This window comes from Chrysemys picta, chromosome 19 (assembly GCF_011386835.1).
Source record: "Chrysemys picta bellii isolate R12L10 chromosome 19, ASM1138683v2, whole genome shotgun sequence".
NCBI classification, from domain to species: Eukaryota; Metazoa; Chordata; order Testudines; family Emydidae; genus Chrysemys; species Chrysemys picta.
In genome coordinates, this window is record NC_088809.1 from 17421201 (window position 1) to 17444245 (window position 23045).

The window sequence follows — 23045 nt, forward strand, 5'->3', positions numbered from 1 at the left end:
CAAAACAAACAAACCCCAAACCCTACTTTAGAGGCAAACTCATTTTCCATTGAATTCTGCACAATTACAGAGTGATATCTACAGAATCTGATTGGTTACTGTGGTGTTCTGTGTATGTAAAGCCTCATCTGGCTTATTACTATTTGCATTACACTAGTGCCTAAAGGTGTAACCAAGATCAGATCAAGGTTGTGCTAGGAACTGTATAAACACATAATAATAGCCAGTACCTGCCCCAAGTGCTTACAGTCTGGGGCTTCCAGTACTGTGCATAGTCCCATTGAAGTCAATAGGCTACTTACAGTAGTGTTTGCATAACGTGTAAAGCGCTTTGGGATCTTTTGGCATGAAGCGCTGTATGAATGTAACGTTTTATTAATCATTATTGTATATAGAGTGGCAATATCTCTAAAAATGCCATGGAGCCCCAGCCCTGAGATTGTGAGCCAAGTTTAAGCAAAAGGGCTCGCACACTGAAATAGTGGGAAAGAAGGAAGAAATCCTCATTTGCAATGTATGTGCCTTAATGCTGAGCCGTGTGCATAGGCAGCCCACCATTCACTCCTCCTGTTGGATGCAGGGAGGACTAGCACATGCAAACCACCCGATATATGTGGTTTGAGCCATGTAGGTCCACACTATGCATGGGGCCCTCTGGCCATAGCTCTGTTCATGGGCAACACACCTACACTCCTTAGTCCTAAATTCCTGCAGAGACCTGCTGCAGAAGTGACTGTGTCAGTGTACAAGGTGGGATGTGGGGTTCCTGGCAGGGTTCTTTCCTAGATTGTCCCAATGATTGGCTCTTGAACACCCAATGATCTCTGTATTGGCCCCTGTGTGGCAAACTTGTGGGGTTTTATTTTTTTGTAAAGAAGTCATTTAATACACTGGGAGGATAAATTTAACCCCCCTTCTCTCCCCCCCCCCAAAAAAAAACACTCTTCATTTTATTTTTGGTTTTGTGTCATATATACCCTATACAATTCTTAGAAGTCAGTTTCTATGTACTACTTCTTTAAATCTCTAAGAAGCATGTTGCCAGCAGAAACTGACAGCCATTTTGTATTCAGTCCAGCACAGACTGCTACAGAGGAGATGCGCACACTGCCCTCTTTCATGGAAATTTTCCATTTGTTCTTTCTTGTTTTGTTTTTTTCTTAGTCTAAAATAATAAGATGTGTCTGTTTTGTATACCAAGAGTATGTAGGGAGTTTCTTTCTGAAGGACTGAGATACTGAAGCACTTGGCCTGAGGGTATGAAAGAGTAACCACAGTGTAACACAGATATTACTATTTAATATGTTTCATACAGCCAGCCGAAGTGCCTCAGGGTCTTTCCAGGTAGTGGGGGAAAGGTTAGACACCCCAGCTGCACGGGGGGGGATTTGTGCAATAGACTGAGCTATCACTTCTGCCAGACAGTCCGTGTATTTTAACTGCCAGCCTCACAAATGCCCCCAAACCTACAATAAGCAGCATCAGAAAAAAGCTTTGGAGGTTTTACTGCTGTTCTGGGTTTGTTTCTTTTTAACTGATACTCTTTAGGGAGCAAGGTGAATTGTAAGTGACCAGGGGCTAATGCCTCTGAAGGAAATGGCTTGTGTTTTGGAACAACCTAATTTCTTTTTAACAAGAAAATCAAAGCCATGTTTAAATCGTCAAGCTAATCCTCAGTGGAGGATGAAATCGGTTGGAATTCTGGAATGGTGATTAATTATGCTCTCAGATAACCTTTTTGTACATCAGATTAAATGATTTGGGGCTTCTTTTGTTCTGATCAGAAGTAAATGCCGAGGCTGGAGTGTACACAAACAGTGTGAGTAGATCAGTTTGCATGGTATGCACCTCTGTCCAGAGCTGCATCTGTTGCTGCTGCATCCTAACACTGAGCCTGTCAGAGACAACCTGGTAACAAATTGAGTGTGGGATGGATTTTTCTCTTCCTTGACTTAATGACTTCACTAATCCATGGGAATCCATCTCCTTCCCATGCTGGGATAAAGGCCAGTTTCTACTCTGGGGGCCAAAACTCTCGACTCCAGTGCAATGCCCTAGCATACGAGCTTTGCACAGGAGTTCTTCACAGGCTTCCCATCTTCAGGCCACAGAGCACTAATAGAGCTGCTTCAGAGTTCCTAGCGCGGTCACAGGGCTGCAGTGTCCACAACCCTGTGCGCTCCATGAACAGGAATTAGCCAAGTCTATATGCAAACATGTATGTTTAGTGTGAAGGCAGCATTCCTCTCTGGAAAGATCATCCAGATCGTATACTTACAGTTGATGGAGCATTAATGGGTTCTTGGTGGGCATTTCTCTCTCGCTCCTTACTCTGTGAGCATCCCTATTCTCTGAAGGGGATTCATGCTTTGGGGTTAGATAGTTTAATATAGTTTTAATGTAAGATTTTAAAACTGCCATTTGATTGCAGCTTCTAATGACTGTGACATTTTTATCACTTTGTTAAACTGCAGAGAGAGCAGGGAATGATTATGCCTGGGAGGGAGAACAGTGTTACTGCAAGGGGAAAATTGTTCAATTTTCCTTCTTTCCAGTCTGTGATAATTTAGTGTGCTAAGAAAGCATGAAAATTCTTACCTGTTGGCGTGTGATCAGATGTGATCTGGAGTTAAGATTGTAGGCCAAATTCTTCCCTTGTTTACACCCATAAAACCCTATTGAAGTCCATGAGGTTGAGTAGATGTAAATAAGAGCAAAATTAGACCCCATATCCTTACTTGCTCGTGCAGTTTTTCTCTTAAACCCTCTTCACAGCCTCTTTGCAGCAGGGTTCAGCTTCATTATTTTTAATTGTGCATTTATTGAATGCTTAGGGCCAGGACCTTCCCTTCAGTCACTGTGCACAGACTCCCCATGATCTACAGCAAAGGCCTGTGTGTGCCTGGACTGAAGACGGTAGGCTGATTCTGATCTTGATTTACAAACTGGTGTGAATTAGAAGTAATTCCATTCAAGCTGGAGTCACACTGGTGTAGGTGACATCAGAATCCGAACCAGTGTATGACAATAATTAACAACTCGACTTATGCGTAAAAGACTCAAGCAGGCTAGGGTTATTCTTGCATTTTTGTACTTCACTAAACATAATCCAGGGTAAGAGAGAAATGCCAGGACTAACCAGACAAAAAATCCAGTTAAGGGATTCAGATGTATATGTCCTGCAGCACTGTGTTGTCAGAGATGATTAGTGGGTGACAGCTATATATTATATATGATCATTTCCTTTTCTGGACCTATCAGCTTTTTTTATAGTCTTAGGTGGTTGGTGGTTAGGTTAATGTACCCATCGGATAGCTAATTTCACCCTTTTTCATCACCCTTTCAGAATGTATTAGAGAGCAACTCTAACTGCCGCATATTTACACTGCAGCTCATATACTAGTCCTTTTGTGCCTTTTTAAAAACCTTTCTGTTGATTATATTGTAATGAATTGGACATGTGAGTATGTGTGACTGCCCCTTAGTGACTGGGATCAGCAAGGTTTAACTGTGTATCCTTGGCCCTGTACTGCTAACAGCAAAAGGAGAGTGTGACGTTCTGTACCTTGTGGGAACACCCTACACCCCCATGTTCATCCTTATAATATGATTGTGTGGATCTAATGCAAAGTTTGTCATGTTGGGTGTCTTCGGAAGGTTCATGATATACTGAGCATTGTTGTTATGGTAATATCATAGTAATCATTGTTATAGTAGTGTTACGTTATAGGTTGTAATTTCATGTATATAGTTATGAGGTTGAAAATGTGTCCTCATGGCTTAAAGCAAGCCCATGCAAAAACTCTGCAGAAGCAGAGGGGCAGTTCACACCTCATCAGGGTTTGTATGGGACAAAACCAGCCCAGCCTCACAGGAGCAATGGACACTGGCCTAGGCAACAACAAAGGATCTGTTGGACTCTCGAGTGAGTCACTCCCCTTCCTTTGGTCAGTTTGGGACTGCGATGAGGTAATGCTCACATGACTCTGAAGGGGAAGGTAAAGTCAAGAGGGAAGAAAGGACATGATAAAAGGGAGAGAGGTTTGCCATGCTCTTCCTCTCTCTTCCACCTACATCTACAGACACCACACTAAGCGAGTCAAGTGCTGATCAAAGGGGAGAGCCTGGCTGAAGAGCAACCAGCCAGCCTGTGGTGAGAAGCATCTAAGTTTGAAAGGGCATTGAAAGTGTTAAGATAATCTTAGAATGCATTTTGCTTTTATTTCATTTGACCAAATCTGACTTGTTATGCTTAGATTTTAAGTGATTATAAGTCAATCTTTGTAGTTAATAAATGTTTGTTTATTCTACCTGAAGCAGTGCGTTAGGTTTAAAGCGTGTCAGAGACTCCCCTTGTGATAACAAGTCAGGTACATATCAATTTCTTCGTTAAATTGATGAACTCCTATAATCTTGCAGTGTCCAGCGGGCATAAATTGACACTGCAAGACAGAGGTTCCTAGGGTTGTGTCTGGGACCAGAGGTATTGGCTAGTGTCATTCGGTTGCAAGTAGCTGGGAGCAGCTTTCATGCCAGAGGTTGTGCGTGAACAGCCCAGGAGTGGGGGTTCTCACAGCAGAGCAGGGTAAGGCTGGCTCCCAGAGCCAAGGATTGGAGTGATCTAGCAGTTCACCGGTCCAGATAACACCGGGGGGAACGTCACAGAGAGTTCCCTTTAGTGCAGCTGGCTAGGCTTTTCCCAGCAGGAGGTTCTGAGATCTAAGTTCTCAGGCGCTAGGATGGACAGTGTAGTGATTATCTTGAAGTCCTATGTGGCTATGGATTTGATGCACTCTGTAAGAATGGTTGGTTCATAATGTGTGTTTTTCCGTGTGTCATGCTGTGTGATAGATAGGGCAACCTCCTGCAATATCTTTGGGAGGCCATATTGTATTAAGTTTATGAATGGTTTATGTATCATTGTGGGTCAGATGTTGCATGCACTCCATCAAGGGAAGGTGAACACAGCTCCTCCAGGAAGTGAAAACAGTAGGGGATGGTTAGAGCAAATAATTCAGCTTTAACACCTCCAGAGAGGTATCACCTCTTGGGGAGGCTCGAATATTCTGGTTCAAACTAGATTCTCCAGAGACCAGCAGACAAGGAAAGGGTGCTTGGATAAATAACCTGAGTTTAAACTGACTTGAGGCCTTTCTTGTAACCAAGAAAACCAAGTTGAGCCCTATGTTGGAATTCGGGGTGATCACTGATAAGCTTTTTAGCGTGTGTGTAGGTTCTTTTATTGTTTTTATATTCTTTTTTTTTAATGCTGTTACTTTAATAATAAATGTGCTTGCTTAGAAGGAACTATGTGGTAACTTGTAACTGCTGGCAATACACTGTTCAAAGTCCATGGAGAGGAAGCAAAGCACAGGTGCTGCCGCCTTAAAAATCTCTGTCAGAAGAGAGAGAGACATGGGTCTCCCTCCAGGAGAGGCGACGGCTGGGAGCCAGAAATCTTTAAAAGGGTGCTCTCACAGACCACACAAGAGGAAATACTGGTGCAGTTGCCCTGAAATTGTGAACTGACTTGAGGCCTTTCTTGTAACCAAGAAAACCAAGTTGAGCCCTATGTTGGAATTCGGGGTGATCACTGATAAGCTTTTTAGCGTGTGTGTAGGTTCTTTTATTGTTTTTATATTCTTTTTTTTTAATGCTGTTACTTTAATAATAAATGTGCTTGCTTAGAAGGAACTATGTGGTAACTTGTAACTGCTGGCAATACACTGTTCAAAGTCCATGGAGAGGAAGCAAAGCACAGGTGCTGCCGCCTTAAAAATCTCTGTCAGAAGAGAGAGAGACATGGGTCTCCCTCCAGGAGAGGCGACGGCTGGGAGCCAGAAATCTTTAAAAGGGTGCTCTCACAGACCACACAGGAGGAAATACTGGTGCAGTTGCCCTGAAATTGTGATATGCTGTACCTATAAATGTGATTTTTAAAAGAAGATCAGATATTTGGCTTTTCATCCCTGTCATTATTCTTTTAAGAGGCTGTACTAATTTCCTCCTTCCAGTATTAGAAACTAACACTATCTGTTGATCTAGATATGAAAAGCAGAAGTATCTTTTAGCTGACTTCCAGATCAGCTGATGAAATTCTGCCCTTATCACTTGTAAACGTTTTGTAACTAGTTTGTTGATTGGTTTTGCTTTTCCTTCTGGATGTTTTTAACTTATAGCTCCCTGCTGACATTCTGCCTTCATTTTCTTCGAATCTTTTTCACATGCCTGCTACTGGAGGTTTTGGCTACATCCTTGCTTAGCCGACGCTATCACTCGGTAATCTTTCATTGTGTTTCCTTCTAGAGATCCACGTGGAGAAAATCCTTCATGCCACATGTTTTCCGTGAGCCCTAAGACCACAGCTGTCCACAGTGTCATCTGAGATCCTGAGAGTCACACACAGTTATGGGAGATTCTCCAGCCGACACCACTGATGAAGGTGCAGACACATGCTGCAAAGACACTCAGACTGACCTGGCAGAGAGAGTAGCAGCCATAGATGTTGCTGTTGGGCCTAATATAGATGACCAAAATGTTCAAGAAGCAATAGAAGAGAATGACACAGTCTTTTCTGACAGTGTAGCAGACATGCAGAGGAATGGGATCCATAGTGACATGGTAACAAATGAATCTTTACCTTCACAAGACACAGAGGATGTTAATCAGATGAATGTTCCAAAGAAAGCTCCCACTAGGCCTGTTCTATCCAGCAGAAAGTTGTCTCTTCAAGAAAGACCTACAGGAAGCTACCTGGCTTCTACCAATGCTCCAGGCTATGGTCCTTATGCAACGGGACCTTTAACACATATCTCGCCACGTATAGTGAGGAGACCAACGATAGAGTCCAACCGGATCGCCATCTCAGATTCTGAGGTAGGTTTCTTCTCTGCTGTAATGATGATGCCAAGGTATGATGCTGTCTTTTCTGCCTGCTGATAGGAAACTTTAGCCTCCAAAGCCAATAGTTTCAGAGGCACTAAATTTAACTTATGCATAAATGCCTAAAAACAATAATCTATGATTATAAGCAACTTGTAGCATAGGTTGTAACATAGGTAAATAACTTGTATATGTCTGTGCCTTCAACACTTGAAGCAGTCTTTACTTCTATTGTAAATGGACCATCTGATCATCTAGGTCATGATTCAGTAAGCTACGTAAGCATGTGCCCAGCACATGAGTTGTCCCATTGAAGTTAATGCCTTCCTTATAACTATTCCAGTTGAATAGTAGAAGCAGCAGCATGGTAAGCTAAATTTGGTACCCCATAATTTTTTTTTAATGAGTAGAGGTAAGGCTGGTTTCAAATGGATTTCCTTGGGTTTTTTTACCGCATGGGCCCTCAAGAAGTTTATCTGCTGTGGCAGCTTTGTCATGTTTATTTTATGGGTTTACGCATGTGGAGATCAGGCATTTCCCATCATGCCACGTGAATGAGGTTGTGGTTATTGGAGACATGATTTAATTTCATATGAACTGTAAATATATTGCCATCTCCCTCTCCTGATTTTTACATTTTTATTGACTTTCAAAAATAATTCCTCAGGTAGAAGCTAAATTCCTCAGACAGTGTTTCCAGGATTGCATGGACTCCCACAGAGCCCCACCAAACAGCTTTGTGAATGTGCAGATTACACAGTCCTATTTCACACCTCAGAGCTCACTGAATAAAATAAGGCATGCAGCAGTCCACGGTGGTAACACAAGCTGTACAGTGCTTGAATAATACAGGAAGTGCTCACAGACAATGTTGAAACTTTGATAGGGTTTTCTTTGAAAGCTCTGCATAATGAAAGGCCTGTATTCCTTTTGTAGGCCGTGTAACCCGCTCTCAGAATAGCACTTACAACTTCACTCGTACCATATAAAGCTATTCTGAACAGAGTACTGAAAAACAATCCTGACTGGAGGGAGGCAAAGATGTACCAATCTTTTCCTTCTCTAATGTGTGAGATTCCAGGATACATAAGGCCATTGGTAGTTCTCTTAAGGCCAGATTTCCAAAGAGCTCAGCTCTAGAGCTGGTGAGGATTTTTTTCATTGGAAAATGCTGATTCATCAAAACCAAAACCTTTGGGGGAAATTTATTGGTTTTGACAAAGCTTTTGTCAGGAAGGTGTCTTAGATCCAGGATAAAATTTAGAGAGAGAGAGAGACCCCAGGCTAAAGTAGCCAATAGCTCAGGAGCTGGGGAGACCCAAGTTCAAGTCTTTGCTCTTAATGAGGTTGAATCTGGGTCTTCCACGTCTCTGGTGAATGCCCTTTGTGAAAGGGCTTTGTTTTGTTCTGATGCAGAACAAAAACAAATACTGAAATCTCAAATATTTTTGCAAAACACAATCCTTGTTTTCTGGCCAGCCCTACTCAGCTCCCATTTGGTCGCTTATTTTGGTGCCTAAATGGGAGCTGAGCTTTTTTGAACATCTATCCCTACGTGTAGATGCTGAGCACTCAAGAATCTGGCTCCTCCATGAATATTTCATTCTGGCCACATGCCTGTTTCCCCGTGTTTCTCTTCCTCTTTTGCTTCCTGTTTCTTACCTTCCTCATTTCTCTACTTTTTACAGAAAGATAGCTGCCAAGCCAATACAGTTCAGTGACCGGTGGTTTCATGGTGAGGTTTCATCTTTCATCATTAGATAGTAAGAATTTAGTGACACCTCCTGCCCTTCCCCTGCATGGGACTTGAAGGTCCCTGACTGCAAAGACCAGAACTGTCCCTCTGCATGTAGTAGAGTGGAAGCAGGATTTGGGGAGTGTACATGGGGGGGTGAGGATCCCCAGCTCATCGCAGTGTAATGCTTCTTGGAGATTCCTCTGTGGCAGGGGGAAGGAGGTTGGAGTTGAAGGTGGATAGGAGTAGGTGCAAGTGGTGATGGAGCAGGGAGTCTGTGACTACACAATATCTGATAGCCTTGTCCTACATAGAGGGGTTGCTGCTCCAGCCCTGAGGTTGCAGTAGGAGGCATAGAACAGCTGGGATGGGGAATCTTTTTCCCCCTCCATCACCTATACTGAGAACCCTCAGCACAATCTGGTCACTCAAGCGGTTGCTGGAAGAGAGAGGTTCGATGGCAGTTTCCACACCATTATTGCCGCCAAATCTCCTTTCCCTCTGGAAGCAGCAGCTAGATGGAGGAACACGGTACCCTTTCAGGTGGGCCCCAGTTCTCCAGTTTCATAGTCTTCTCATGTACTTGCCTCCCTTAGTGTGGGAGACTTTAATAGCTTGGGGGGTTCAGTGGGGCGAGGTGCATTTTGTGGTGTCTGAATTGTTTGCTCCACAGGAAGGGTTTCGGTGGTGGTCATCAGAGATGAGAGAGGTTACATGGCCAGTCCACAGAAACGACTTGACAGTGAAGGTGAGGAGGGGAAGATGAGTGACTCAGTAAAGACAGGGGGATTCAGGATCTGTTGGAAGGAAGAGCCGAGGCCTTCTTAAAGGGATGGGTAATATCAAAAGGTTCAGAGAGTCAGATGAACATCTAAATTATTGGATGCATAACTAAAGGTTTTAAGGTACTGCCCACAGCTTATCCTTATGGGCTAACTCCTAACCTTTTACACCCATGCCACCCTGCTGCAGTCAGTGAGGTGTAGCTGAGGGCAGAGGATAGCTCTGTATTATGGAGGCTACATCGTTTAATAGCTAGAGCATGAGCCTGGAAGTCAAAACTCTGGGTTCTAATCCAAACTCTACCATTTAGTTACTGAATGACCTTGGGCAAAGTCACTTAGCCTTCCTGTGGTTTAATTTTCCCCATCTGAAGAATGGATATAATTCTGCTTACTCCCTTTGTAAATCCCATTTTGATCCTCAGGTGAAAGATACTGTAAAAGCACAAATTATTATTACTTTTAAACTATTGTTCTGTTGTATTTTTTGGAGTGGCGGACCTTTGTGAGTCACTGAGCAGTGAGATAGGAATTCATTGCACTCTAGCACTAATAAAAGAAAATATATGAATATAACAAACTATAGGTGTCTGCAGTATTCTTTAGCCCCAGTAATATGCTTTAATGGAGGTTCAGAACAAATTTCAGAAAACTTACTTGACTTCTATATGTCAGTGCTGTAATTCTGCAGTGATTTTTACAGTGCTGGAAATGAAATTTGTTTCAAGGTAACTGCAGTGGAATATATTTATAACAAGTTCCAATCTGCAGGGAAATTCAAAAGAATCAAAACCCTCATATATAAAATCAATATCTTAGTCAATAGATGTTGCTTTCGAAAAGAAGCTTGGTTTGAAAGGCAAATGCAGAGACCTTCATTTCTCTGTTCCAGTAGCAGTTTTTATTGTGCAGTGCTGCATTTTTAATAGTCAGTTTAACGTAGCTATTAAGAGCCCTGCTACACCATGACTGAAATACTTAACAAAGCTGCATTCTGTGGAAAGCATCATTCATATTAATGGAGTGTCACTGCAACAGGAAGAGGTGAAGGGATACATTGGCAGGGAGTCTAAGTCAGAGGGACCTTGTGATATTTTTAAAGACAACAATATTATGGTTCAGGTTTTAAGGGTAGCCTGGAAATCTATAGGCCCAATCTTGTAGACTTTGGTTATGGTTTTTATTATCTGTATATTTTGCAGTACAGGCTTTTCCCATCCAGCACTCCTCTAGAATCCTTCATTTGTTCAGTATAGAGTGTGGGTATGTGCACCCAGAAGTTTTCATCTGTTTCTTTCTGTATTTGTACAGTACCTAGCACAGTGGGCCCCAGCTGTGATCAGGGCTCCCCAGGCACTACCGTAATTCAAATAATGGTATCTTCCTGTTTGCTTTCCAGGCCACTTCTGCCCTGATTTACATCCAACATAACCCCACTTGCTTCAGACAATCATTTTCAAAAAGCAAGGATGAACAAATCTTTCTGTAGTTGATTGTGCCACACAAGCAGGGTTCATTCTTACCTGTATACCTAGGTATTTAGTTGTACCCTGGGGAGCTGGGTGTGCCAATCTGTGTGAACTGGGATGAGAAGGTGCTCTAGGCTCTTGGATAGGGATCTGCAGTCTTTGTGAGGGAGGGGCAGAGTTACCTTGGGGAGAAAAGTTGCTATGGATTTGTTTGTTTTCCCCCCTGAGCTTTGATTCTCATAAGCATTTAGGGGTAAATTTAGAGGCAGGTTGAGGGCTTGCGTCCACATGCTCACAGATACTTGGTTTCCTGGGAGCAAACTGTAGGTGTTGGTCATGTTTGTGGAATACACATTCCTTAGTACGTCAGTGTGGTCTGTATGTTTAAGGTCAGCACGGTTATCTATCCAGAAAATACTTTTTTTCCCCATCGAGGCTAATCTTTTATGGCATCTGTATGAGTAGACCAACGCCTCCGGCTAGTATTCTTCTAGGAAGTGTCCAGGATAATTGTGCTTCTGTGAGGTGTTTCTCCGTAAGACATTACAAACTGAAATGAGAGGGAAACATGCAGGACAGTAGGCTCTGGGTCAGATTTTGAAAGCTTGGCCTCCATTAAGACATCAGTACTATGCTTACACCAAAAATTTTATTTACTCATGTGGAAGTTTAAAATACAACCTCACATTATTATTATTATTGCTCAATTGTATTATAGTAGCATCTAGCAGTCCCAACCAACATTGGGATGCAATTGTGTTGAGTGCTGTTTAGACAGATAGGACAGCATCTCTGCCCCAAAGAGCTTACAGTTTAAATAGACATGATACACAAAGGGATGTGATGGGAAACTGAGGCACTGGGAGGTGAAGTGGCTTTCCAAAGGTCACACAGGAAGAGCCACAGCTAGGAACTGAACCCATATATCCCAAGTCCCCAACAAGTCCTTTATCATAAGACTGTTCTTCCTCTCTGGCCAACCCATGCAGTGATTAAGATAGTCAGCAGCAACCTCTTATCCTGTAATGGAATAACTCCTTTAGCTCCCTCGGTGGAGAACTGTGCTGAAGAGTCTGGGCCCTATCTGTACCGATGAGCCATCCTGTGGGGTTGTTATACATGCTATTTCCAACTAGGGAGATGGGCCAAAAAGAGAAATGGAGGCTGACTCAAATAGAACTTTACTGGACAGTGGTACTGAAAAGTAAGCAGTGAAGGTGGTTGCTTTTTATTACAGAAAACAGGACTGATGACGCTGTTCTGTAAGAGATGACAGGCAGAGGGGAAATATGGGCAATTACAGAGAATGTAGAGCAGAGGCTAATCACTGACTAGTGAAGCTCAGAGATATTTGGTATCACAAGGAGAGGTGAGAATGAATAAATGGAGTGATGCAATGGTATCTTTTGCACAACTACCACTATGTTGTTTATCATTTGTTAAGCATGGACTGTGAGCTCAGATCTGTACAGGACACAATACAGACAGTTCCTCTTCCAGCATACTTGCAGTCAAAACAAGATAGTATGGTTGACAAAGATGTATGAGGAAGCCCCCAGGATGAATAGGAATTTGTTTAAAGCTTACACTATTATCTGTTCACTTGCTTCTTGTATGCTTCACTGCAGAAGAGAGTCATTAGGGTGGATTTGAATGAAGAAAGAGTAGTGACTTGGCAGAGTGGAGTTATGGGCAGGGAGGGGGGACATTCCAAGTGTCTTGGTTGACACCACATTGAGGCTTTTATCCTGCCGGGGATGAAATGGGACTGTGGTGATAATTATGATCATGCTGTGCTGCTTTTTATACAGATCCCTAAGGAAGCTTTGGTAAACAGTTCCTTTGTGAGCTGAGAGGCCAGTAGGGCAGGCTCACAGACTTGCTTCTCCAGTAGTTGACTAACCGCCAGGTTTCAGTGCAGATGATCGTTCAAGTCCTTTCCGGGTGAGTCCTGTGGGACACATTTGTACTGGAGGAGTTGGTAACCTGCATGTGTTAAAGCACCTTTAAAACTGCTCCTTTCTCCTTGCAATGACTGTTTGGCATCATCAGTCAATGTCTTTCTAGAGACAGTGCATCCATCATTCAGAGCTAGCAGTGATTACCCAAGGTAAATTATAGTCTTTGCAAAAATGAAGATTAAATCCATGAACATCCGCACTTTGTCAGATATGCAGGGATAGTCTACGTCAATCAGAAACCAAGATGGATTGTCCAGCTACACCCTGGGATGTATCAGAATTTCCGATGCGGGATTGGCTATGCTTTCATCAATCATTATACCAGGAGTTGCAACAGTTCAGTGCTTTGCCACCATAGTTCCTATGTTTAAAACTAATCTCAAAAAAATACTAAAGAATGTGCTGCGGGTAGATGGATGGGATGATCTGATAGGTCTATCTACTGTGGATCTCTGATGTATTATAGAAGAGCCTGCCATACACCTATAGAGATTCTGCTAGTCCTTTGGGGGTTGCTGTTCCTTGCCTAGAAAGCTGCGTAGAAATCTCCTTTCAGGAGAGGGGCTAGTTCTTGAACTGTGGCCAGGAGGACCCGTTGCATGTGTTCTTGCCCTAACTCTGTAGTACACTTACTGTGTAATTCCTTTAAGATTGATTAATATTACTAATGAGATTACTTGCTTTTGATCCATGGATCTCAAAATGCCTTAAAAAGAGGAGTAACGTGATCTTCAACTGAAGCACAAAGAGTTTTAGTACTAAGGTCCATAATAAGTCATTGCAGAGCTAGGATTAGAACATAGGTCTCCTAACACAGAGTCCAGTGTTCTATCCACTGGACTGCACTGTCTCCTTCAGTATGAGCTGTTTGTATATACAGCTCGCAGCTTCCTCTTCATTATATACAAGATGATGAGGGGATAGCTATAACATACCCAGGGTACAATCCAGACTAATGAGTAGCTGTGTCACCCCTGCCCTCTAACCTGGGGTGCCCTTTACAATGCTTTGCTGCTGTCGCCTCCAGTCTGGACTGCTCCCAGGCAGCCTCCAGCTTGAAAGTCACTCCTAGCTGTGTCAGTATGTGTGTGCTGCCCTCCAGCCTTGGCTCTTACCAGCCTTGGTTATACTGCAGGGTGACCCCAACACACTCTGTCTTAGATTCCCCCCTTTCTACCCCCCAGAATGTATGTCTTATATTGCCCAGCCTTCTCCTGGACAATACAGACTTTATATGAATTTGTATTTGTTTAATAGAAATAATATGCACACATTTTGTTCCCTAAATGGAGTTTCACAGACACTTCAGTTTAAACATATTGGATTAGATAAAACAAGTTTATTAACTACAAAGAGAGAGATTTTAAGTGAGTACAAGTAATGAAGCCTAAAAGTGAGAGATGGTTACAAGAAAAATCAAGATAAAAAGCAACTGGTTCCTAAATTAACAAACTAAGTTAAATTCAAAGCAAAGTTTTTCTCACCACATGCTCGCAGCAATTTTACAGACCAAACTTCTTAGGTCAGGACCCCTTTTCAAGTTCAATGGCTGCTTTCTTTGTCCCTTGTGGTGCAGTGAACTAATGGACACAGAGAAAGAGAGAGGATGAGTGTGTTGGGGTATTTGTCCCTCCTTTTTGTATTGTCCGTCCCTTCTTGGAAAACATTTCCAGCTGAGATTCTGGAGACAAAAAGTGGAGAAGGATGTTCCCTAATCTGTTTGAGTTTCTTTTTTCTACCCTTCCTGCTTGATGACTGTTTACTGCTTAAATGCAAAGTAAGCACAGCACACATTCCTTTTTTTGAAACGGTCCTGTTTGTCAACTTCTGCTATGGTATGGAACATGTGTTAATAGCATTATACAGGGAAATCTTATAACTTCACATACAATGCTGCCACACATATTTTATCAGAACAACATTGACTAGCAAATCATGAGTTTTCAGATGATACCTCACACGGCATACTTGTAGAAAGATTATTACAGCAGTGTGTAGGGTGTGGACCCAAGAGTACATTCTGTCACAATAGATTTTTATGCTGACTTTGCCAGATTCCTCCTTTGGCTATGTTGTTAGAACTGAAATCTGGTTTATTGTCAGGATGGGACTCTGGTGCCTGTATTTATAAAAAATTGAAGATGGGAGCTTCTCTCTCTGAAAAATCTCATTACCGACTGACTTGGAATCTCCTTATCGCGTCTTACATAAAACGACAGAGATATTATAAATGAAAAAGAAAATGTAAGAACTCTAAAATACCATGATGGAGTACTGTATTTGAAAATACACCACTCCTTCTCCTCCCCCTGCCAAAAAATAAAAGAAAAAAATTATAGGCAGCTGGCGAAAGCAAAAGACCCCTTTCTCCATTTGCTAATCCGACTCTTTCTTCCCCCACCTACCTAGTATGGTTAATTGGATCACCCTTTCTTTCCCCCAGACTCTCCTGACTGATTAAATTGTCCATTTCTCTCTTGCTCTGTCTCACATTCTCACACTCACACACTTTCTCTCTCCTCTCCCTGGGTGTTTGAATTCACCATCCCCAGAGTCCTATCCATCCCCTGGGATCACTGATTAAGTTGTCCCTATCTCTTTGTTGCTCAGGCAACGTAGTGTGTATAAGTGTAAGGCCATACAGCACATGCTTAGCAGAAGCAGAGAGCATGAGACCAGGTAAGTGGTTGCTCTTTCTCGGTTCTCAGTGCTCTTGCTGCTGCTGCTGTACTCCGATAGGCTGAGAGACTGTCTTTAAGGATCTGCAGAATTGCAACTTTTAGGTCTGTAACTGAGTGTCCAGGGAGCTTGAAGTGTTCTCCGACTGGTTTTTGAATGTTATAATTCTTGACGTCTGATTTGTGTCCATTTATTCTTTTGCGTAGAGACTGTCCGGTTTGGCCAATGTACATGGCAGAGGGGCATTGCTGGCACATGATGGCATACATCACATTGGTAAATGTGCAAGTGAACTGTGGGGCCATGCGGGTACCCATAGCAGTGCCACTATGGTTACCTGCATGTCAGCGGCACTGCTATGGGTACCCGCATGGCCCCACAGTATGCCAACATTTTTATGGCTGACTTAGAACAATGCTTCCTCAGCTCTCGTCCCCTAACATCCCTACTCTACTTGCGCTACATTGATGACATCTTCATCATCTGGACCCCTGGAAAAGAAGCCCTTGAGGAATTCCACCAGGATTTCAACAATTTCCATTCCACCATCAACCTCAGCCTGGACCAGTCCACACAAGAGATCCACTTCCTGGACACTACAGTGCTAATAAGTGACGGTCACATAAACACCACCCAATACCTGAAACCTACTGACTGCTATACTTACCTACATGCCTCCAGCTTTCATCCAGACCACATCACACGATCCATTGTCTACAGCCAAGCTCTAAGATACAACTGCATTTGCTCCAATCCCTCAGACAGAGACAAACACCTACAAGATCTCTATCAAGCGTTCTTAAAACTGCAATACCCACCTGCTGAAGTGAAGAAACAGATTGACAGAGGCAGAAGAGTACCCAGAAGTCACCTACCACAGGACAGGCCCAACAAAGAAAGTAACAGAACGCCACTAGCCGTCACCTTCAGCCCCCAACTAAAACCTCTCCAGCGCATCATCAAGGATCTACAACCTATCCTGAAAGATGAGCCCTCACTCTCACAGACCTTGGGAGACAGACCAGTCCTCACTTACAGACAGCCCCCCAACCTGAAGCAAATACTCACCAGAAACCACACACCACTGAACAAAAACACTAACCCAGGAACCTATCCTTGCAACAAAGCCCGTTGCCAACTCTGTCTACATATCTATTCAAGGGACACCATCATAGGATCTAACCACATCAGCCATACCATCAGGGGCTCGTTCACCTGCACATCTACCAATGTGATAGATGCCATCATGTGCCAGCAATGCCCCTCTGCCATGTACATTGGCCAAACTGAACAGTCTCTACGCAAAAGAATAAATGGACACAAATCAGACGTCAAGAATTATAACATTCAAAAACTAGTCGGAGAACACTTCAACCTCCCTGGACACTCAATTACAGACCTAAAAGTCGCAATTCTTCAACAACAAAACTTCAAAGACTCCAACGAGAAACTGCAGAACTGGAATTAATTTGTAAACTGGACACCATTAAATTAGGCTTGAATAAAGACTGGGAGTGGATGGGTCATTACACAAATTAAAAACTAATTCACCATGCTAGTTTTCCCCCCTACTGTTACTCACACCTTCTTGTCAACTATTTGAAATGGGCCATCCTGATTATCACTACAAAAGTTTTTTTTCTCCTGCTGATAATAGCCCACCTTAATTGATTTGTCTCGTTAGAATTGGTATGGCAACCCCCATCTTTTCATGTTCTCTGTATATTTATACCTGCTTCTGTATTTTCTACTCCATGCATCTGATGAAGTGGGTTTTAGCCCACGAAAGCTTATGCCCAAATAAATTTGTTAGTCTCTAAGGTGCCACAAGTACTCCTCGTTCTTTTTGCTGATACAGACTAACACAGCTACCACTCTGAAACCTTTAAGGATCTGCTATCTACTTTCCCACAGTCTGTTTCCAAAGTCCAGCCTTGGGAATTAACAGCTTCTTCATCCTCTTTCATTTAGATTGCAACAGCAGTAGAGTGCACTCACCACCTTGCAAGATCAGGCCATTAATTATTTGTTCAGTTGTTTTGAAGCATCTAGTGCAGAGATGTGTGAGAGATAGAATACTGAGCTGGGTGGACCATTGGTCTGATACAGCATGGCACGTCTTGTGCTCCAGGAACTTTCCAGAGCTGTCTGCTTTTCTTCATACGTCCTTGTCTTTTAGCATTTCTGTCTCTGTTCTGTGCTCCTCATATGGAGTTCTCAAAGCTAGCTGAATGTAAGAAGGATCTATCACACTTGCCCCTCTTTTAGCTCTTCTCCCCTGCCTGGTCCCCCTCACCCTCTTTTCTTCAGAGTCCCCATTCCCTTCTCTTTTATTTCCATTTAGTTTATCCAATCCCACCTACCATCCCCCTAAAAAAAAAGAATTAACATGACATTTGTCACCACCATTTAGTTCATTCTGCTTGTGTGTGCTAGCCCTTCCCCCGCCCTGTGTCTGTCTTGTCTAGTTAGATTGTAAGTTCTTTGAGGCAGAGACTGTTTCTTACTGTGTTTTTACAGTGCCTCGCACAATGGGGCCCACTTGTGCTCGGTCTTTAAACACTGCTGTAATAAACACAATTAATAATATGCTACCTCCATATTTCCCCTGCTTAACTAATATTTAACCTACTTATTAGCTCTGAATTTTTGTTTAATAATATTATTTTGGAGCATCACTCCGAGAACAGAGATTAGTACTTTTTAAGGCCAGAAGTGACCATTGTTATCATTTAGTTTGACCTCCTGCATAATACATCGAAGGCCATAGAACTTCCCCGAACTAATTCCTACTTCAAGTCCCAACAACTGTATTAAACTAGAGCATATCTTTTAGAAAAACATCGAATCTTGATTTTAAAATTTCTTGTGATGTAGAGTCCATCATGACCTTTGGTAAGTTGTTTCTATAGTTAGTTACCCTCACTGATAAATTCATACTAGAAGTAAGGTGCATATTTTTCAGCTTCCACCCATCCCTTGAAATATCTTAACACTGAAACAAACATGCAAAATTAAAGGACCCTCTCACCCCCTTCTTAATTTATGGACAGCTCCTGTGGCTAATGCACAGAACTGGAAGTCATGAAATCTGGGTTCTGGTCCTCGTTCTGTTCTGACACAGTCTCACTGTGCAACTCAGGCAAGTCACACAACCTGTCAGTGTCTCCATCTTTTACATGGGGATGTAATAACTGGACTTCTGGAGTTGGTCCTAGAATATGGACTCCCATATTTGATTCTGTGGCATTGATTTCTGATCAACACTGATCTCTGGTGCTGTTTTGTTTTTTTCCCCCCTCCAAGGGGAGCCTTGTGCATGATGACAAACAGAGCATCTTGTTTTAAGACAAAACAAGTACTGTCCATTCAAATAGACACAGCATTCTAATTCTCTGACAGCCTTTCATCAAAGGATCTTAATAATGTTATAGTTCCTGTTCTGATTTATGAGCAATTGTGAACACGTTAGCATGATGGAATCAATAGGGATCTAAAATGCTATCTTTAAAGAACACTGGGCCCAAAGACAGATATTTCTCCCTGATAAACTATATAATTGTCTTGTTTTTCTGTAGCAGAACAACTTAATAAAGTGGAGTCTGCCACTCTTGCAGCTGACACACTGCAAGCAAAAAGAAAGTAAATATATGTATTTATTTTGATTTTTGTAACATAAAGTCAAACACATGGTGCTTCACAACATATTTGGTGCATTAATTGAACAGCCTATAAAATTCTGTCTTCCTCTCTCCCTTCCATAATGTAGTTCTGTTCCTTTGTAGATCACTGAGCAGTTTGCAGAGCCAGTGAATGTCATTATCTCTATTTTACGGATAAGGAAACTGAGGCATAGAGAAGGGAAGTGACTTACCTAAGGCCAGTGACAAAGCCAGGAATAGAACCCAGGTTTCCTGAGTCCTCGTTCAATGCTTTATCCGATGCCTCGCTGCATCAGCCCCCTTCACCCATCTACTGTACAGCCAAGTATCCTTCCCCATCCCTCTCCTCCTTGGCAGCACAGCTCCAATGGTACTGCACTGCCAAGGCTTCTTCAACTGGCAGCTCTCCTGACGACCCCCTCCACAGGAAACAAGGTAGGAAGGGACAGTGGAAGTAAATACAATTTGAGGGCAGGAGCAGGAGGCAGTCTTGTGTGATCTGTCACAGTCGATAGGAAGGAAATAGAGTGAGACATTTAAAGTAAGGAGCTAGGTTACGTAGTGTAAGCAGTTTGTCTCTGTTATGCCTTCTATTCTGTGTACTATACCTTTATATTGAGAGAAATTCCCCATGCTGCTGCATAGATAGCTGCAATTTTTGTTCAGATGCAGCCTGCTATAAAGGAGATATATATACACACACTGCACTCTCTCAAGGGAGAATTTGCTGCTGTTCTGAATAATATGTCATTCTGGCTGAAAGTATGTGGTCGCTCTTTGCATGTAAACAAACATGTTTAACAAATTGAACAAGGAGGGAACAAAATAAGACATTGCATTAAAACAAAACAGTGGATTTCATCTTCTTTCACTGTGTGGGGAGACCCTGAACTATTTGCTTCTTTGTTTGAAACGGACTTGATTCATCCCCTTTAAATGGTAGCTATATCTAAAAGAGAAGGAAAATAATAAACCCCAAGCCTCAAAATCTGAACAGAATTGGGCCACCTGAATTAAAATAGTGGGAATCTGTATCTGAAAATATTTATGGAACGTACAGGTCAGTTGTATAACCTGAATGTGTAACAAGAAGCATACAGCAACAACTCCAGTACACATTACCCACTCTATAAAGAGTGTACTGCGGAGATGGTAAAGGCCTTCCATACTATCTCTGTTTTACTCACATCACTGCTGAAACGGTTGAGGTTAAGCATTCCTCATATTATAATACAACTGGAAATGGCCTTGTTTAAATAACTGCCAGCCAGCAAATGTTAAGATGACCTGCAAAAGGGAGGGGGAAGGAATTGCCCTTGTGCCCTTTTTTTGTTTCTTCATGACTGATAAAGAGAGCCTGTAAGGTTGGTTTTTGTTATTTAACAGTTATTGGAAGGTTTTTTTCTGCTTGGTTTTTTTACATTGTAAATTCAGGCCCTAACAAGCCTAGAGGTCTTTATGGTATCTAATGAAATAATGACATCGTACCAGTCAGGAAAGTTGAGCTAGTGAGAGGAGGAAAGGATTTTTAATCAGCCTATTAAAGATCTCTTTGATTTTCTTCACACCTATTTAGCTTCAGTGACTAATATTGTAGAAGAAAGGAAGTTAAACCCACACACATGGTTAAGGAGTGAGAGCTAACAATATACCAGTGTGAAACCCAGTAGGCTCTCCCGCAAAAGCCAAGAAGACCAGAGTTGGCATTCCTGAATCCAAGTCATCTTTAACTTTCTCAGTGGTGAAGGCTGTTGGCAATATCCTGTCATAAATGTTAAGCTTCATTGTTAGTGGGGCATTTGCTGGAAACTTTCAAAAAGAAAAGTCAGTCTAAAATTTCTCACAGGTGTGAAGATTCCTTCAAAGGGTCATACAGCCTTTCAAACTAATTTCGCTTCTCCACAGTCCACTCATGGGTGAGTGGGCAGGTTAAAGTCTGACCCAGAAGTGGTAGAAAGCCCTCAAGAGTCTTTCTAAGTGGTGAAGTTGAATAAAGGATAGAAAGAGGTTTTTGAAAAATGGTTGAGTCAGATGCAAGGCATTATGGGCAGACAGTGGTTCTGTTAAAGAATCGAAGCTTTCAGTGCCCCAAACATTCAGAATAGGCATAGTCCCTTGAGTCCAGGCTACTTTAAGGATCTAATCGAGCTGGAGAAATGATCTTCCACAAAAATGAAATCTTCAGGGTCAGGATTAGCAGAAGTCCCGCCCACATCCATCATTAGAATTTAGATGAAAGCTACCCTGCCTTATTACATGGAGTGAAACTCCATCAGTGAGAGCCCAGAGGTCCTCAGGAATCTGTTCCATTCCCTACATCTGCAGTGGTAAGAGGGTTTGTCTAGAGGAGCCAAGCAAGTTCTCTTTCTATGCCCTCTCACTGCCCCCTGCAATTTCTCTCTCTCAGAAAAGCATGCTGTGGTATTCACTTCCCCAGCATGCCTAGTAAATTAAGCATCTCCTTCAGTATCGAGTCTGAGAGTACACAGTGCATAGCCATTTAGATTGACGATGCTTCTGACAGTAGCTCACCCTACTGTAGGCTTAAAATATTTATCTTGGAAGAAAGTCTTTCTCTTTATAAATAACCACAGCCAGCAAAATGTGTGTATGTTTGGGGAAAGGAGGGGAATGTGTAGGCTCTGATCATAGAAGGACCTTTAATGAGGCTCGTTGAACATTCTGCATATGTAAAACTTTGTCAGCTTTGTCTAAGAGAAATCCTTTATTTTTACATTAATTTTGCAATTAACTTGGAATCCCAGGCAGTAGTGAAATCTATCTCAATCAGTGGATACCACAAAAGTGTTTTTAAAAAGGCATTTGATTTCGGGACATATGGCCAGATTTATAAAGGTATTAAGGCACTAGAAGATGCACACAAGTGTGTAGGCATCTAACACCCTTTGATCACAAAGGCTTTGTGACCTCTGGAGCCAAAGTATCTGGACTTTCTAAAGTGACCAGTGATTGAGTGTCTCCTTTTTTGTGTGTGTGCCCTACTTTAGACACATTAAAGGGCCCTGATTTTTAGAGGGCAAGGCTATTTGTTACTAAACTACAGATCATAAAGGACTTGTAACCCTGACATGGCCTCAGCTGGTGTTAATTGACACAGATAGCTCCATTGACCAAGGCATCCACAAATTGAGATATCCAAAACTATTAGGGCACTTCTGGAAAATTTAGGTCCCTGTTGATTTGACTTCAGGTTCTTTGACATGAATGGAGCTACTCTGATTTGCACTAGCTGAGGATGTGGCCCATTGTGTTATTTGCCAGGCCAGCCACCTTAAACCCTCCCTTGAAGTACAATTTTCTTTCCTTTGTGTGCACTCTCTTTCTCGAATCCCTCTGAAATCAGAATAGGATCCAGAATGTTTTCTCTTTACCTACATCGGCCATGGTCGATTCAGCATTCATAGCTTGAATCAGAGAAGGTTAAAAATATTTTGTAAATGCTAGAGATTTAGAAACGTTTCACTTTTACACACAGAATAGGTATTTTGTCCTATAATCTTAATATGAGCAGCATGCTGGGGCCATTTGAAATTGAAAGATGCTGCAGTGATTGATAATCAGTTTTCCTTAGACATACTGAATGCTGGGAAAATCAGCAATATCTCAGATCCCAGTGTGTGTAACTGCTGCTATACTATGGCTTTTTATTAGTGACCATTGTACATTTGTCCAAAACATTTTCAAGCATGATTTGCATGTTTAGGTCTGATTCTGTTCTCACTTACAGGGTTTAAATTAGAAGTAGCCCTACTGAAGGTCTATAAATGAGATCAGAAACAGGTCCTCAGAGCTGACCCTTTATCTTAAACCCTCTTCCTCTCACCAAGTTATGAGTACTGAATAATCTAAATGGA

General features: G+C 42.2%; 1 protein-coding gene across 11 annotated transcripts in view; it reads left to right on the plus strand.

Annotated features, from left to right (window-relative positions):
* CAMKK1 (calcium/calmodulin dependent protein kinase kinase 1) overlaps window positions 1–23045 on the plus strand; it is a 192604-nt gene that overhangs the window by 62435 nt on the left and 107124 nt on the right. For all 11 annotated transcript variants that reach the window (XM_005284390.3, XM_005284395.3, XM_042857759.2 and 8 more), the window contains one exon: window positions 6307–6876. In XM_005284390.3, coding sequence (XP_005284447.2) covers window positions 6409–6876 — 468 coding nt within the window. In that variant the 5' untranslated portion in view covers window positions 6307–6408. The remainder of the gene's footprint in view (window positions 1–6306; window positions 6877–23045) is intronic.